This window comes from Peromyscus leucopus, chromosome 2, assembly GCF_004664715.2.
Source record: "Peromyscus leucopus breed LL Stock chromosome 2, UCI_PerLeu_2.1, whole genome shotgun sequence".
NCBI classification, from domain to species: Eukaryota; Metazoa; Chordata; class Mammalia; order Rodentia; family Cricetidae; genus Peromyscus; species Peromyscus leucopus.
Window position 1 is genome coordinate 44055651 of NC_051064.1, and position 15507 is coordinate 44071157.

Genomic DNA, 15507 nt, shown 5'->3' on the forward strand with positions numbered 1-15507 from the left:
AATTCAAAAATGTGTTACATTCTTTTTATGTTGCATTTGTTTAACTCTGTAAAGCTGTGTTACTTTGCCTGTTTTCAAACACCTGATTGGTCTAAAAAAGAGCTAAATGGCCAATAGCTAGGCAGGAGAGTGATAGGCAGGGCTGCCAGGCAGAGAGAATAAATAGGAGAAGAAATCCAGGCTCTGAAAAAGAGAGAGGATGGAGAAAGAGGAGGAGAGGAAGATGCCAGGGGCCAGCCACCAAGCCCTGCAGCCAGTCATGGAGTAAAAAGGAAAGAAAGGTATATAGAATTAAAAAAAAAAAAAGTATAAAGCCCAGAGGCAAAAAGTAGTTAAAGAAAAATGAGATCCTAGTAAAGCTCGCTAGAAACAAGCTAATCTAAGGCCAGGTATTCATAAGTATGAATAAGTCTCCACATATTTATTTGAGAGCTGGATGGCAGGTCCCCAAAGAGTAAAAAAAATAAAAATAATCTAAAGCCTACCTTCTTTTTTCTCAAAATTATGAATCAGATCAGATTCTCACTAGAAATGTCATTACCTATTAAAGAGCAGATTCAAATATTTCACTCTTGAATCCCAACCCATATCCACCCAGTTAACCCAGAAAAGTTTCATTACAGGCATTTATCAGTTGCATGGTGAACCACCACTCTGATATTCAAGCTTAGGCATTTATATTACATCTACAGGCAGATACAGATGTCCAACAGGTCCCAAACCCAGTAAAATTTAGTATTCAGAAGACCTCAGAAGTCACTGTCACAACAATAATACTGAAGGTCAAGAACTTGGGTAAAATTATCTAGAAAATCTGTACAGCAGGAAGAAATTCATCCTTTGTCATCCATTTAACAAATTGTCATTGTTACTAGACTTAGAAAATGAGAATGGTTAGCTCACAATAGCTTCTTGCTTGTCAAATACAACGATCTACTTGCAACCCCAAGCATGGCTTACTTACTTTTACTTGCATTAACTTAGTTGGCTACTCTTTCATTGGAAAGCTTCCCTGTAGTAAAACTGGAATCTCTACCCCTTCTTCCCTCCATTTCAGTCTCCATTACTAAAGTCAGAACTTGGCAGTATCAGGAGTTCATCCTTGAGCACTAAATCTAACTCCAATGTTCCTGCTGGTAAATAACTAAAATTCAACACGTAGCTTAAACTAAAAATTGTGTTGGTCATACAAAATGGACAATACTATCCATCTTGGGGTGTTCTGATCTAACTTGTGAGGCTCGAACTTGAATTGCAAAGCTATTGATAAGTACTCTATGAAACATACAGCACTAGCATTAAGGCAGGAAAGGAAGAATTATGGGAACGTAAAGGAAAGGAGCCCTTTACTCAGAAGTTTAAGCTCGTCACCAAGTTAGAGACAATCAAGAATTCCAGTACAATTAACACTTGCTATGAAGACTGCCAACATCCCTTTATATAAAGATATTTCATGTTGAACTAGCAGTAGATCTTGCTTAAGGTTCAAGCCTCTATGCCCTTCAAGTAAGGCCTTAGTCCTTTCCTAGGTATCTTCTGGAAATTTCATAAGAGTATTAACTGTTTCCAGAAGTTATCCTAACTCAAGCAATCTTGGAGTCTGGAGTTTTACAACATCAATCGTAATCTTGTTAGCTATTCTTCAGGAACCACTTTACGATCTCACTTAACTCCTTAGCAAGCTATCAAAGGCAATGCCTTCAAAGGTCAGCAAAACCCTGTACATAAACATTGTGAGGACAATGAATTCTTCTTTCCAGCTTTGCTCCATACTGGCTCCTCTTAGGATTCTTTTCCTTGGTGTGTCTAAGGGTCCAGCTTTGCACGATGGGAAGTCTCTCAAACTTCAGGCTGCTGCGGGCGACCGCCTCGGTAACTTGACAAAGTTAAACAATTTTAACCACTTTATGACTTGTGTGAAATTTTATCAGTCTTACACCACAATGCTAACTTCTATCAATGAGCACTCCTATTTCCTGGTGTTACTCAGGCTACGCGCACTAACTACTTTTCTCCGAATCCCTCAAGGCTCGGGGGGTTAGCTTAAAGTCGCAGACACAATGCCGCAAATGCCACTCCGCGGAAACATTTCTGCAAATCGTAAACGCTTCTTCAACAGCTCACGAGTGGAACTGAAAATTAAGAGGCGCCAAAAGAGCGCGACACGAACAACCACCCTGCCTGTCCGCAGACGGCTCAGAACAGAGGAGGGGGACGGCACGACAGAGCTCGAAACACAAGCAATAAGCTACAGCGTTTATCTTTCCCGCGGGCTCTTGCGGGACCAACCGAACGGCCCTCTGTCTGCTTCCGCGCCCGTTCCGTCGCGCACTCTCATGACGTCACCGCGCCAGGTATCGCGGTACCACCCTGCCGCGGCGGCCCCTTCACAAAAGTCTCGCGAAACTTGTTCCCCGGGCCCGCAGCTCGGCTCTCGCCCTCTTCCACGCCGCCCCTACCCTGGCTTCTCTCTCTCTCTCTTTCTCTCCAAGTCACAAAACTTCCCGCGTCCGGTTCCTCAAGCCTCGCCTCCTTCCTCCCAGTGCCGACTTCAAACCGGAACTGGAAGTGTGGTGGGCGGGGCCCGCCGACGGAAAGCGCTGAGGAGCCGAAGCCGGGACTCGGCTGTGGCCCCGGTCGGTCCCGCGCCACGGAGCGCCCGGCAGCGGCGCGGCGCGGCTCGGGCTGAAGGGCGGCGCGCGGGCGGGTGGGCGGGCGCGGCCCCCGGGCGCCGCGGGGGATCATGTCGACAGCCTCGGCCGCCTCGTCCTCCTCCTCGTCTTCTGCCAGTGAGATGATCGAAGCGCCCTCGCAGGTCCTCAACTTCGAAGAGATCGACTACAAGGAGATCGAGGTGGAAGAGGTGAGCGAGGCCCGGCCCTGCAGCCCCGCGCCGCCTCGGATCGGGGGCCGGAGGAGGCTTCCGGACGGGCTTCGTGGTTGACTTTGAGTCTGTGACTCTCTACCCGATTACAGATGTGGTCCACTGTTCGATTATCCGTAAATAGATCGAGCACAGTTTGACGGCTGCGGAGTCTCGGTTCGCTGCTGGTGGTGTTAAAAGCCAAGGGTGTCTGTGTGTCTGTGTCCGTCTGTCTGTCTCCTAGCGTGCTGTGATACGAAAGGATGCTCGGGACAGGCTGGTAAAGAGATCCGTCTCACGGTGCTTTCCCTGGTCCCGGCTTCTTTCTGAGGTACCATAGAGTAGTTCTGTCTTCTTTTGAGCTAATGTAGATTAATTCCATTCTTTAGTGACATGAGTCTGTTATGAAAAGATGTTTGAAATGTGCAAAGAAAGTGGCACATTCTGCAGAGGCAAGTAATGATGATGGTGATAGAATATAACACTACACCAGAAGTCACTGTTAGAAAAACCGAGTAAGTTAAACCTTCAGTTGGAATTTCAGAACAAACGTTTCAAAGTGTCACCTTTTTTCAGATCCATAGTGGGGTCAGTTAGTTCTAAGAGTCTTCATTTTTACAAAAGAAAAACTGTGTATATATATACCTAAAATGCAGCTTAGAACTCGTTAAAATTTTGGTTAGAAATGGTTTCATGAAGTTACTATGAGTTTATCCTATTTTTAAGCACTTTGTGTTTTCTGTACCTCAGTGTGTGGTTTATTGAAGTCTAGACTCTGAGTTGTCTTTAAATTTTTTAAATTATTGTAGTAAAGAGTTAAGAGTTGCAAGCTAATTAACACTCAACACATACATGTTTACCTTAGATGATTATTAAGTCGTATCTTGTTATCACAGAAGGTAACTTTAGAGATCACTGTGATCGTTGACAACATGGCTGTCTTACAAGTGTGATAAGAAGAGTGAGGTTTAAGACAAGAGGGTTCAGGGGGTGGGATAGACCACTGTGTGACTTGGTTTCTGTCTGCTCTCTGAGTGTTAGTTTCCTTAGCTGTAAGATGGGAGTAATTGCTACTTTATCAGCATGAAAAATCCAGTTGAGCAGTGTATGCATAAAAGCCAACGTAGTGTCTGACATATGGTTAGGAAATAAAGTTCAGGAGAGGAAGGGTCACCTGCTTTAAGATCAAATGCTAAAAGAAGGCCTTTTTTTTAAAGAGGGAAACATTTATATGTGAGGTTTTTTCCCCCTCTTTGAAGCTAAGATAAATTCCTCTTTTTAGAAGCGGGTAGTTGATCCAGCTTTCATGGATAACATTCTTTTTTAAGACTAAAATTTCAGTGAGTCATTATACAAGAATTGCAGTTTTTAAATAAGCGTTTACATGTACTCTGGCGAATTGCTGTGCTTGGAGACTACAAATTGTTATATAATAATAACTTGTACTTCATGGTCTACCACTTGTTTCCATAAACTTCCTCTGTTGGATTCTTTTTTATGCACTACTTTTTAAAGCTTTCACACTCTTGCTTCATTGAGGCCTGCAAGTTGCTAAGGGAGACAGTAGTCAATTGGATGCTCTCAACCCAAAGCTGGTCCACTTTTGAAATTTGTTTCATTTTAGTGCCTAGTTTATTTTCATTTCTTGATTTAATTCAGGCCTTTCTGGTGTCAAAACCATTACATACTTTCACTATAGTCTTCATTTGGGCCTATCAAACAGTGTTGTATAGTCAGTGGTGCACCACTTGCACTCAGTAGCTATTTTTCAACTTACATTCCACCTCTAGTTTAAATCATAAATAGAAAAACAGAAAGATGACCCAACACAAAAACAATCTTACATTGCTTTCAGTGTTTTATATGGACAAGTATATCACCTTTTAAATTAAGAAAATAGTGGCTCGGGGTGTAACTCAGGATAGAATTCTTGCCCACCATGCTTGAGGCTTTGGCTTCAATTGCAGCCCACAAAAACTGAGTTAAGCGAACCATATTATTCATTTCTCAATAACAATATAATGGATTAGCATTATACAAAGATAATTAGAAGCTGTGGTTAAAAAAAGCAATCTAGCTACAGAGCAGATGTGGAATCATTTAATAGATACACATTTCTAAGACAGCAGATGCTTTCCATCACTGCATTCTTAGTATTGCCACTCTTCACTATCAAAATTTAACTCTGCTGTCAAATTTACCAGTTCTCTGCTTCAGAAATCTACATGGTACTTAACTCTTTTAAAAGTCATTCAGTTTTTAACCTTCTTGTACTTGAATGAAAAAAATTAGAACTGTAGATGGCATTGAGGGTGGGATGGTTAAAAAAAAAAATCAATGTGGTTTGGTGAAAAATGTATTAAGCTGAGTATGTGGAAAATTAGGTGCTGTATGGATTATGTCAGAATATATTTAGGCACGTCATTCATTTTGGAGACCTGTGACTTCTCTCTTGAATTGACAGGACAGGATCATTTGTCTATTCCAATTGTAAAATAAAAAACCTGTATCTTCCTGTTCTCCACAGTAAATTTAGACATTCTCAGACAGTAGTCATAATCTCCCAGGAAAGGGGGTTGAGTAGATAAAGCCCATTTTATAGATACTGACTAGTGATCATAGAGTTTGATTTGCCAAAAGTAACATCAGTGGTAGAACTGGGTGTTTGAACTTTCTCACTCATGAGTCCCTTGTTCTTTCCTCTAGATTTACAATGTCACTGCAGTACTCCATAAAGGAACCTTATTCTAGAAATGAAGATACAAAATACTGATTTCCTTCATAGGAGTTGGTCCTCCTCATCTGACATTTTCTTGTCTATACAGTATGCTAAGGCTCAGAATCATGATGTCACAGTTGTAGACGTGGTATAGCTCAAGCATATAAGCCATAACTTGACAGTTGAGTGACCCTCAGCAGCTCCAGTAAATGGAGACAGGATTGAAGCTAGATGCCAAATAAATTCACTTTCGTTGGTTCAAAATATCACTAGTGAATAATTGTCTTTGCACTTGTTCCTCTGCCTTACGTGCTCTTCCTCCAAAGCATCACATAACTAGTTCCTTCTCACCATTCAAGTCCTACCACAAATGTTCCTTCCCTAGAGAAGCTTTCCCTAATCAACTTGACTTTGCTATTTCTGTTGTCCTTTGTGGCACTTACCTGTAATTGAACTGTGAATCCCTCTGAGACAGATGTGAAGTTTTATTTACAATTCTAACCCTAGTGCACAGCACCTAAAGGTGTTCTCCATTGTTATCTATTTGTTGAGCCAGTAAACAAAATTATCACAGCAAAATTATGAGAATTACATGCACATCTGGTTTTCTTGTATGTGGTGAATCAAGGGTTAATTTACATAATTTGCCTAAGCCAGCATTTACACAAGAAATGAGATCTGGCTCTTCCCAGTCTTGATTCCCTTTTACCCCATTATACTTAGCAAATACTTAGATTTAGCAGGGGTAAAAGATACTATGAAGAGCCAGGTGCTATGAGTGAGTCAGTCATTAAAGTGGACTTTAACTTAAGTACATAGATTGTATTTATAGGGGTTACTCTGTAAGAGTCCCAGAATGTTGACGACAACCAAGGATATTGGACATGTACAATCACTCTTTTTATGTGTGTATGTTTTATTGAAGAGGCACAGAAAAGGTTTGTTTTTAAAGCTAAAATATTCTAGGATGAGACTATGTAGAAAGAACATTAGCAATGACTATAAACTATTAGGCAGCTGATTCTAGAGGAGAGCCTAAAATTATAGGGCCTGAATAAACTGAGTCTGTGGGTTTGTTAGTAGCTAGTTACAGATATCCAAAAATAATCAGTAAGTTCTTCTATGTGAAACTGGTGGCCACTGATCTCAATAGAAATCGGGAATGGTTACAATAAAGAAATGGCTACAGAGGTTGTTTGTGTGTCATACACATGTTGCTGAACAGATAATCTGAGCATATCATTTAAAGGAAAGGCTCATTAAGTGGGTCAGGTATGGTATTAGTTGCTTTTACATTGCTATAATAAAATATCATGACCAAAACCAACTTACAGAGGAATTGATTTTGGCTTACAGTTGTAGAGAGTTAGATGTTGATGGTGAAGACATTTTGACAGGCTTTAAAAGACTAGAAGAGCAAAAAACTGAAAGCTTCGTTTTTATGTTATCAAGTCTGTCTTGTCAGCAGTTCCACTCTGTGACAGTTTATTAATAGATATTGAGGCTCTGAATAGTTGGAGACGCCACGTCCTAACTAATGAATTTAGGATCTATGCTTGTTCTGTCATGTTCCAGATTTCTTGCCAGAATAATAGTAGCATAGCTAGGGGTCCATTCATACAGTGCATAGAACAGAGCCAGACCAAACTGACAGCCATAGTCACTGAACTAAATAAAATGGAGACAATTAACATGAATCATCTAATATTAAATTGAGAGTCAAGAGTATACAGCCTTTTCCATTACTTTAGTTTAGGTGTTTAGGTGTTGGTTTTTAATCTTATTTACATGAAGGAAAGGAGTAATTAATGTTTCATACTTAAAGGAATTAGGCTGCCTGTGTACATGTTCACATCTATGTAGGTGCACCTGTATACACATGTTCATGGAATCCAGAAGACCTACAACCAGAGTTCTTCCTCAAGTACCATCAGCCCTCTTAGGACAAAAATCTCTTGCTGGCCTGAAACTCACCAATGAACCCCAGGGGTCTGCCCATCTTTGCCTCCTCAGTGCTGCAGTTATAAATGTGTGCCACTACACCAAATGTTTTAAATTTAGCTTTTAGGTTTGAACTAGGTCCTCATGCTTGTGGAGCAAAGACTTTACCAACTGAGCTCTCTCCCCAGCCAAAGAAATTAATATTTTAATTGTTTTTTTTGTGTCTTTAAGTAGTAAATGCATAATGATTACTCTATATACCATCTCATTTATTTATTAAGGATTAAATTTGACTCTGTTTTACAAAGCTAAATTGTTTGAAAATCAAAAGAGCTAAACCACAGGAAAAAATGCATGCAACAAGAGAATCTAAAACATTTTAATTTAGAAAGAAATGCTTTTAAAATCAGTGTCTTTATATTTCTCTATTCTGGTTTTACAAAGAAGTGATTATAAGACATATCTGAAATCTATTTGCAGGTTCACCATTTTAATAAACATGTATGATGGCATAGATATTTTCAACCTTTACATGTTCTCTTTTCTACATTGTTAAGAAAATTGTTCTATGTGGAAAATAATGTGTATATGATAGTATAGAAATTAAAATTGATATAGAAATTGTGTTGTTATTCAGTTATGAAAACAGTCTACAAAGCTTGTTTTGTGAACTTGAACTAGAAATGAGGTAGCAAATAAAGTATAACTTTATTATTTTGTAATTGTCTCCTTCAGTTTATCACTATATCTCAAGGGTTATCTTTTTGGGTTGCTAGCTGCTTTTTGCAATATTGACTTATCTTTCTAACAGTGGACATAATTTTCTTTTATGTTTTTGGTTTGCTTTTTCATAGTCCAGACAGGCTAGTTTCTCTCATGAAGATGTGACATTTTATATTCTCAATTAGTATAAAAATAAAATTTACTACCAAGCTTTTGGCATTTTAAAAATAATTTATTTTTTAATTCTTCCAGTTGTGAGAATTTCCTCCACCAGCCAAGTGTTGTTTTACATTATCAGTCTGAGAGACAGAGAAAGAGTGGACTTTCTTTTATTATTTTTATATTTTAGGTGTGCGAGTGTTTTGCCTGCATATATATCTGTGTACCACATAGGTGTCTGGTGCCCACAGAGGTGAGAAGGGAGCATCAGTTCTCCTAAAAGGTATAGACTGTTGTGAGCCTCCATGTGGGTTCTGGAAATGAAGCCTAGATCCTTTGAAAAAGCAGTCAGTACTGTTAACTGCTGAGCCATCTCTCTCCATCCCTGGAAGTACACTTTCTTAACTAATGAGTCTAGGCTACGTGTTGTTTTGATCATTTCCTAGTAGTAAAACAAAACTCATTCTGTTTTGTATGTATTGTGGGATGTGTGGCCCATTATAGAACATGTGAAGATACAGTGTGTTAATTCAATGAAAGAGTCAGTAATAGCTGACATTAACTTGTACTTCTTTACTGGAATCTGATCAAGGCTTAAGTTGTAATAAACTTTGTCCAAATAAAACTTCTCAAGAATGTAAGGTGTAGCTAGAGTTTTCCTGCCTTGCCCATAGTCAGGACAAATCTCTATCACCTGCCAGTCCCACAGCCGCTCAGACTCAACCAAGTAAACACAGAGACTTATATTGCTTACAAACTGTATGGCCGTGGCAGGCTTCTTGCTAACTCTTCTTATAGCTTAAATTAATCCATTTCAATAAGTCTATACCTTGCCACGTGGCTGGTGGCTTACCGGCGTCTTCACATGCTGCTGGTCATGGCGGCAGCTGGCAGTGTCTCTGCTCCTCAGCCTTCCACTTCCCAGAATTCTCCTCTCTCCTTGTCCCACCTACTTCCTGCCTGGCCACTGGTCAATCAGTGTTTTATTTATTGACCAATCAGGGCAATTTGCCATACAGACCATCCCACAGCAGTAAGGTTTGGATTAATTAGAATAAATAACACACTCTATAAATTGTTTTAAGATTAACAAGCGCACACATGCACATCACAGAACACATGTAGAGATTAGAAAACAACTTTCAGGAGTCTGTTCTTGCCTTTCATTTTGTTTGAGACTCTTTTTTTCTTTCTGCTGCTGTGCTGCATAGTTCTAGGCAGTTCTCTTCTGCTTCCCACCTCCCTGTAGGTTTGCTGGGATTACGTTACATCCGGGCCACTGCATCTGCCTTTTTGTGTGGATTCCAAGATTGAACTTGAGTTGTCCAGAGGGATGGCTCATTGGGTAAAAGCACTAGCCATGAAAGCCTCAAGTTGGTATTTGACATGCTAGACCTTTGTAGTGCCTGCAGTACTATCTCAGTTACTTTTCTAAATGTAGAAGAATGTATTGGGGAGGGGGAATTGCATACAGTTTCACAGTGTGAGTCCGTGACCATCATGGCTGGGAACATGGCAGCAGGCAAGCAGGCAGGCATGGTGTCAGAGAAGTAGCTGAGGGATTACATCTTATGCACAAGTTGGAGGCAGAGAGGAAGAAAGACTTCTGAAACCTCAAAACACCCCACCCCCAGTGACTTACTTCCAACAAGGTCACACCTCCTTCTCTAAAGAGTTCCACCAACTAGGGACCACTTATTCAAATATGTGAGCCTATGGGGGGCCATTCTCATGCAAACCATCACATTCCAGCCCCTGGTCCCCATAGACTTGTAGTCATATCATAATGCAAAATGCATTTACTCCAATGGTCTTTCACAGTCTCAGCACTCACTGTTTAAAAGCCCCACGTCACTTCTGATACTCAAGGCAATCTCTTAACTATAACCCCCTGTTCAAAGGTAAATTACATACATCCAACATACAGTGGCACAGAAAATTACCATTTCAAAAGGGACAAAAGGGGGCATGGTGAGGAAATTGTGGAACAAAGCAAGACTGAAACCCAGCAGGGAAAGCTCCAAAACCTGTAGCACCATGTTTGATGTCAAAGGGCTTAGGTGACTCTTCCAGTCTCCCATTCTTTCTTGGGCTGTCTCTGCTCCCTGTTTATATTTCTCTCCTCAGCAGCCATCACACAGCTCTGGCATCTCCAGCATCTTAGGGTCTCCATCACAATATAGGCTACACTTTCACAGCTTCATGCAGGGACCCTCCTGCCACCCACCTGATGACCTGATGTTTGTGACTTTCCAGTGGATGATTCTACAGTCTCTTTACTACTGTATTATTCCTGACCCTAAACCAGGATCCTGGCGGAAGCTGTCAAATTCTGCTCTAGGTTTGGGATGGAACTTTGCCCCCTCCAGGAATTACATTTGCATACACTTGGATCTGTTGATGTTTTGCTGTGTTTAATATTGTTTTCTTAGCTTTAGAAGATTTCTTAGGCATTTCCTTTTTACTAGTTAAAGAATTAGCTGAGTGGGGTCTTATCCTGAGGGTACCTTTCTCTGTATTCCATTCCTAATCAGACCTCTACTTATCTCTTTTAATACAAACCAAGCCTCCAACATTGTATTTTCTGGTCCGTCCCCCCCTCCCCAAACTGTGTGTTTTGTATTTCTTTTTGCCCTGTGTGCTCTTTTTCATTGTGGATCTGATTAAGAGTGGTTACTAGTAACTACACAACTGAGTCAATACTAGACAGTCTTGAAATCTCCTCTTCCAGTGACATTAGTCCAAAATTCTTCAATTTAACCTTAGGTAGATTCTTAGGATAAAGGCTACCAAGCCACATGCTTTGCCAGGATGTCACAAGAGTGGCAATTTATAAAAGAATGAGTTTATTGAGAGATTGTGGCAGGAAACTTGACAACAGGCAAGCGTGGTACTGGAGCAGTAGCTGAACACATATCTTATTCACAAGTTTGAGGCAGAGAGAGGGAGAGATTGGACCTGACTTGGGCTTTGGAAACCTCAAAGCCTACCCCGTGACACACCTCCTCCAACAAGGCCACACCTCCTAATCCTTCCCTGAAACAGTTCTACCAAGTGGGGACCAAGCATTCAAGTATATGAGCCTATAGGGCTAGGTTATTCTCCTTCAAACAGTTCTACCAAGTGGGGACCAAGCATTCAAGTATATGAGCCTATAGGGCTAGGTTATTCTCCTTCAAACTACCACAAGTACCTCCAGCTTGTAAAGGCAACTTAGATTATATCCTGAGCTTGGGCAGACACCTGGATGGGAACCTGATTTTGGTATATAAAGTCATGAGATAGAGCACAAACGAGGAGAGGGGGTTCAGACAACAAAGACAAAACCTAAAAGTACTAGGATCTGAGAGTTGGACAGAGGAAGAAGAATTGGTGAAGGAGACTAAGATGGAATTATTCTTCATTGGTCTTCTAATGATTAACATTTTGGTTTCTACTATAGACAAAGGAATATCTTTTCATACTTGTCAGATTGTTTGTTTTAGAAGTCAAATTGATGTGTCAAAATGATCATACTTGTTTACATGTACCTTGATATGTATTACTGTCACCAGGACCAGATCATCTGAGGTGGCTTATTTATGCCTGCCAGGGTAGTACCCCTGTCTGCTGACTCAGTTGGACTCTTAGCAATGCCCAGTCATTCTCCGTGTGGCCTTTCTGTATCAAGTGGGCATTTATCTCATGATGTTGGGTTCTAAAAGGAAGGAAATGGAAGCTGCTAAAGCTTCTTGAGCCCTGGTTCTGAAGGTTCCAGAGCATCCACTATACTACTGATAAAAGCCATTCTTGATAGACTTGACTCAAGGGAAGAAGCTGTGAACTCCTCAGTAGAGCAATCAATGGTAAAGACAGACAAGGACAGAAAAGACCAAAGGCAGCCATCTTGGAAGACTTGCTTTATGTGCAAGCTTCTGCTAGTCCCAGTCACTCTTGTTTATGAAAGGGGGGAGCCCTTTTAAAAATCACCTCTCCACAGTTAACCTGTTGAATGTGATATGTCAAAAAATAGATGGTTGCTAGTTGTAGCATATTTTCTACTTCTAATGGCTTCTTCCAGTTTGATGATGTCAGTTTAAGTAAAGAACAACATTCAGTTCTCCCATTTCTGCTGTAAAAAAACAGCAGCTGGATACACTAGGTACTCAAGAATTGTTTCAGAAGTAAAGAAATGCAGTTTGCAATTCAGTTTACCACTGAAGAAAGACCTTTCTTCCTGCTTGCTGACTTGGTCTTCCCCGGACTGTCATTGATTCTCAGAAATTCAACTGACTTTGCATTAAGGTCTGATTGATCAGCTGTCATTCCATTTCAGGTCTCAACCCTCCCTCAGTAGCCTCTTCCCTGTGGTCAGACTTGAATTTCACTTATCTTGCTCCTTTTGCAAGACTTTTTCCTGAGTCATTTCCATATTCAACTGAGGCCAAAGAAGCCTGAGGTAGGGCCTCGTTCATCTATGTCGCCCTTGCCTTGTTCTTAGGCCTTTGTAGCTGCTCATGTTTATGGAGCACATTTGTGAGGCTGTCTGCCTTGGTCATCTCAGGGAAGAGTGTGCATGGGGAAAGGTTTGAATGTTTTCTACCATTGAATCTCCAAACCTGTTCTGGAAAGGGAGGCTAGTAAGGTCTGTAGAATCTACTGTTAGTGCTTGCCTTTGGCATTCTTAGCAGTTTAAAAAAAGTGTTAGAAAAAAATCTAAGTTCTATTATTGTGTAGCCTTGGATTTCTTTCCTACCTCATTTTCATCTCACAAAGTCAGTTTTTACATACTTTCTTCTTTTTACTCCTGATATCTAATATTTTACTCCTAATAATGCCATATGAAAAATGAAGTCTTTATAATATAAAGAAATACAATTATTTAAGCACTGTCTCCATGCTTATAAACTGACTCCTATGAAATCATGACAGTTATTTCTATCAGATGTTTCAGTAAATATGCACAACTTTGACATCTTGCTTTTCTCTATTACTTAGGACATGTTACTTAACTGTGTATGTGAAGTAATTTATGACTCAGATGAGAATGGAGATTTCTTAAGGCCATGGGTTCTTAGAGTGACTGGTTTTATTTCAGATTGTTTCATAAAATTGATTATTCAAAGCAAAAGGGAGTTTATCATGTATCCATTTGCTCACATTTGTTCTCATGGTTTAAATTGAAAACTCAGTCATCATTTCATCACTAGGTGGCACTTGTGGGTCATAAATAGTCATGCATACTCAATGCAGTTATGACAAGTACATAACCTATAAATACAGAAAGTATTTGGGGTCTGACATTCTTTAGAATGCTAAATACTAGTCACTTTAATTCATCTGGGTACATGGTTGGAATATATTAAATTGCTTTATAATCATTCATAATTAATAATGTCAACAGGTAGGCTGATCTATGTGCATCGTCTTAGTTTATTATGACCATGAAGTTGAAACCTTGTAAGACCTGTTTGCTGCTAATTTCCTGTGGGAAAAATGAGTGCTTCAGCTCCTTACACTAATTCACATCCAACCCTCAACACTTAATGTTTATGATTCTGTGACCCCTGTAGATAAACTTAATTTAGGAACTCTATAGATACTCACTAGGGAAAATAGAAGCATTTCTGCTTTAGTGCCAAGAAGAAAAAAAAAAAAAAAACTCAGCTGTTAATTTATCTAGCAGTCAGAGTGAACAGGGTACCTATCAATAAGAGTGAGTACGTAGGCAGACACATTCAAACTCAAGCCAATTTCCCAGTGATGTTAAAGTAACTGGGTTGTGAGTATAAATCACCAGTGTTGGCTTCTTGTTCTTATTAAGGCTTGGAGAACAAGACAGTGGGCCCTCAATGCCCAGGATGAGGAAATGGAAAAACTCTCCAAACGAACCTGGCTTACTTGGGACCTTGCCTAGAGGCAGCCTGGTTACCTTTAAGCTAAGTATAGCCCATAGCATGTGGTAATTATGTGCTGTAGGTTTCAGATCCTGCTTCTGAATACTTTCTTACTGTGTATTGTGGGTAAGTTGCAACCTGTGACTGCTTACCTTTAAAATAGAAGAGTATTAAACATGCTAATCCATGAAAAATACACCACACTGCTCCTATCTTATGGTGAACACTGAGTATGAGAAATACACACACTGCTTTATATGACTTAGGAAATAGAATTGGAGCCATGGCTAGACTGTCCATGCACCCCAGGTTATAGCTTCTGCCCTAGAATAGTTAGTTCTCCCTTTTTCCTCTGTGGAGTAATCCAATGTAGATTTTTAAAAACAACCTTTTGATCATTCTAGCTACAGTCAGCTTTGCTCTTAAGGAGTTTTATATCAATGTGTCTGAAGTGAAATGCTCACCAAGGGACCACGTATCTGATTTCTGGTGTTGGAACCACTGACATTCTATTGTTGGGCTGTCTGCCATTGACTGTACTCCACTGTTGGTTCCCTATGTAGACTGTAGAGAGTAAGTTTGCCTCTTTAAAGCTGTGTACTTTATGTGTAACACGAGGAGAACATTAGCACCTCCTCTTGAGGCTGTCTAAAGAGGGATGTGGGCACAGCACTCTCTCAGTGCCCGCTAGTAGAAAATATATAAAAATGTGATGAATGGAGATGGACTTTTGCCCAAGGAAAGGGCCGTGCCACAGTCTTAGATAGATAGAAGGTGGGAGATTGGAGATGATGATCCTTAACTAACTCTCTTCATAATAACAGTCTAATCATTTTGATCTGACAGATATCAAGCTAATTTTTAGTATTTTTTTTTATTTTTCCAAGTATTTTAAAAAATAGAACAGCTTGACAGAGCAATGTACCCATGTGATAGCCATTAGTTTTAGCAAGAATATGGCATGTGGTTGATCTGTATTTTTATAACTTTTTTAAAAGTAAAACTCACCTATGTGAAGTGTGATGTAATGACTTTTGCAAAGTTATCCGGTTGTCAGCCAATCACAGTCAACTCTCAAACATGTCGTCACCTTGGCAGGATGCCCAGTAGCCATTTATATTAATTCCAGTTTTCATCCTACTCTGAGGCAACCACGGATCTGCTCGCTGTCTCCATATTTTTCTCATAGGCATTTTATAAAAGAACCTTGAAATATGTGGTATCGA

At 40.1% G+C, this 15507-nt stretch overlaps 1 protein-coding gene across 6 annotated transcripts in view; it reads left to right on the plus strand.

Moving 5' to 3' along the window:
- The first annotated feature begins 2688 nt into the window (after nt 1–2688).
- Map3k7 (mitogen-activated protein kinase kinase kinase 7) overlaps nt 2689–15507 on the plus strand; it is a 70387-nt gene continuing 57568 nt past the window's right edge. For 5 of the 6 annotated variants that reach the window (XR_003734863.2, XR_005090809.1, XR_003734862.2 and 2 more), the window contains exon 1: nt 2689–2863. Coding sequence is in view for 2 of the 6 variants with exons in the window: in XM_028872746.2 (XP_028728579.1) it covers nt 2744–2863 (120 nt within the window). In the remaining 4 variants the exon portion in view is untranslated. The remainder of the gene's footprint in view (nt 2864–15507) is intronic. The other variant, XM_028872747.2, reaches the window with a different exon arrangement.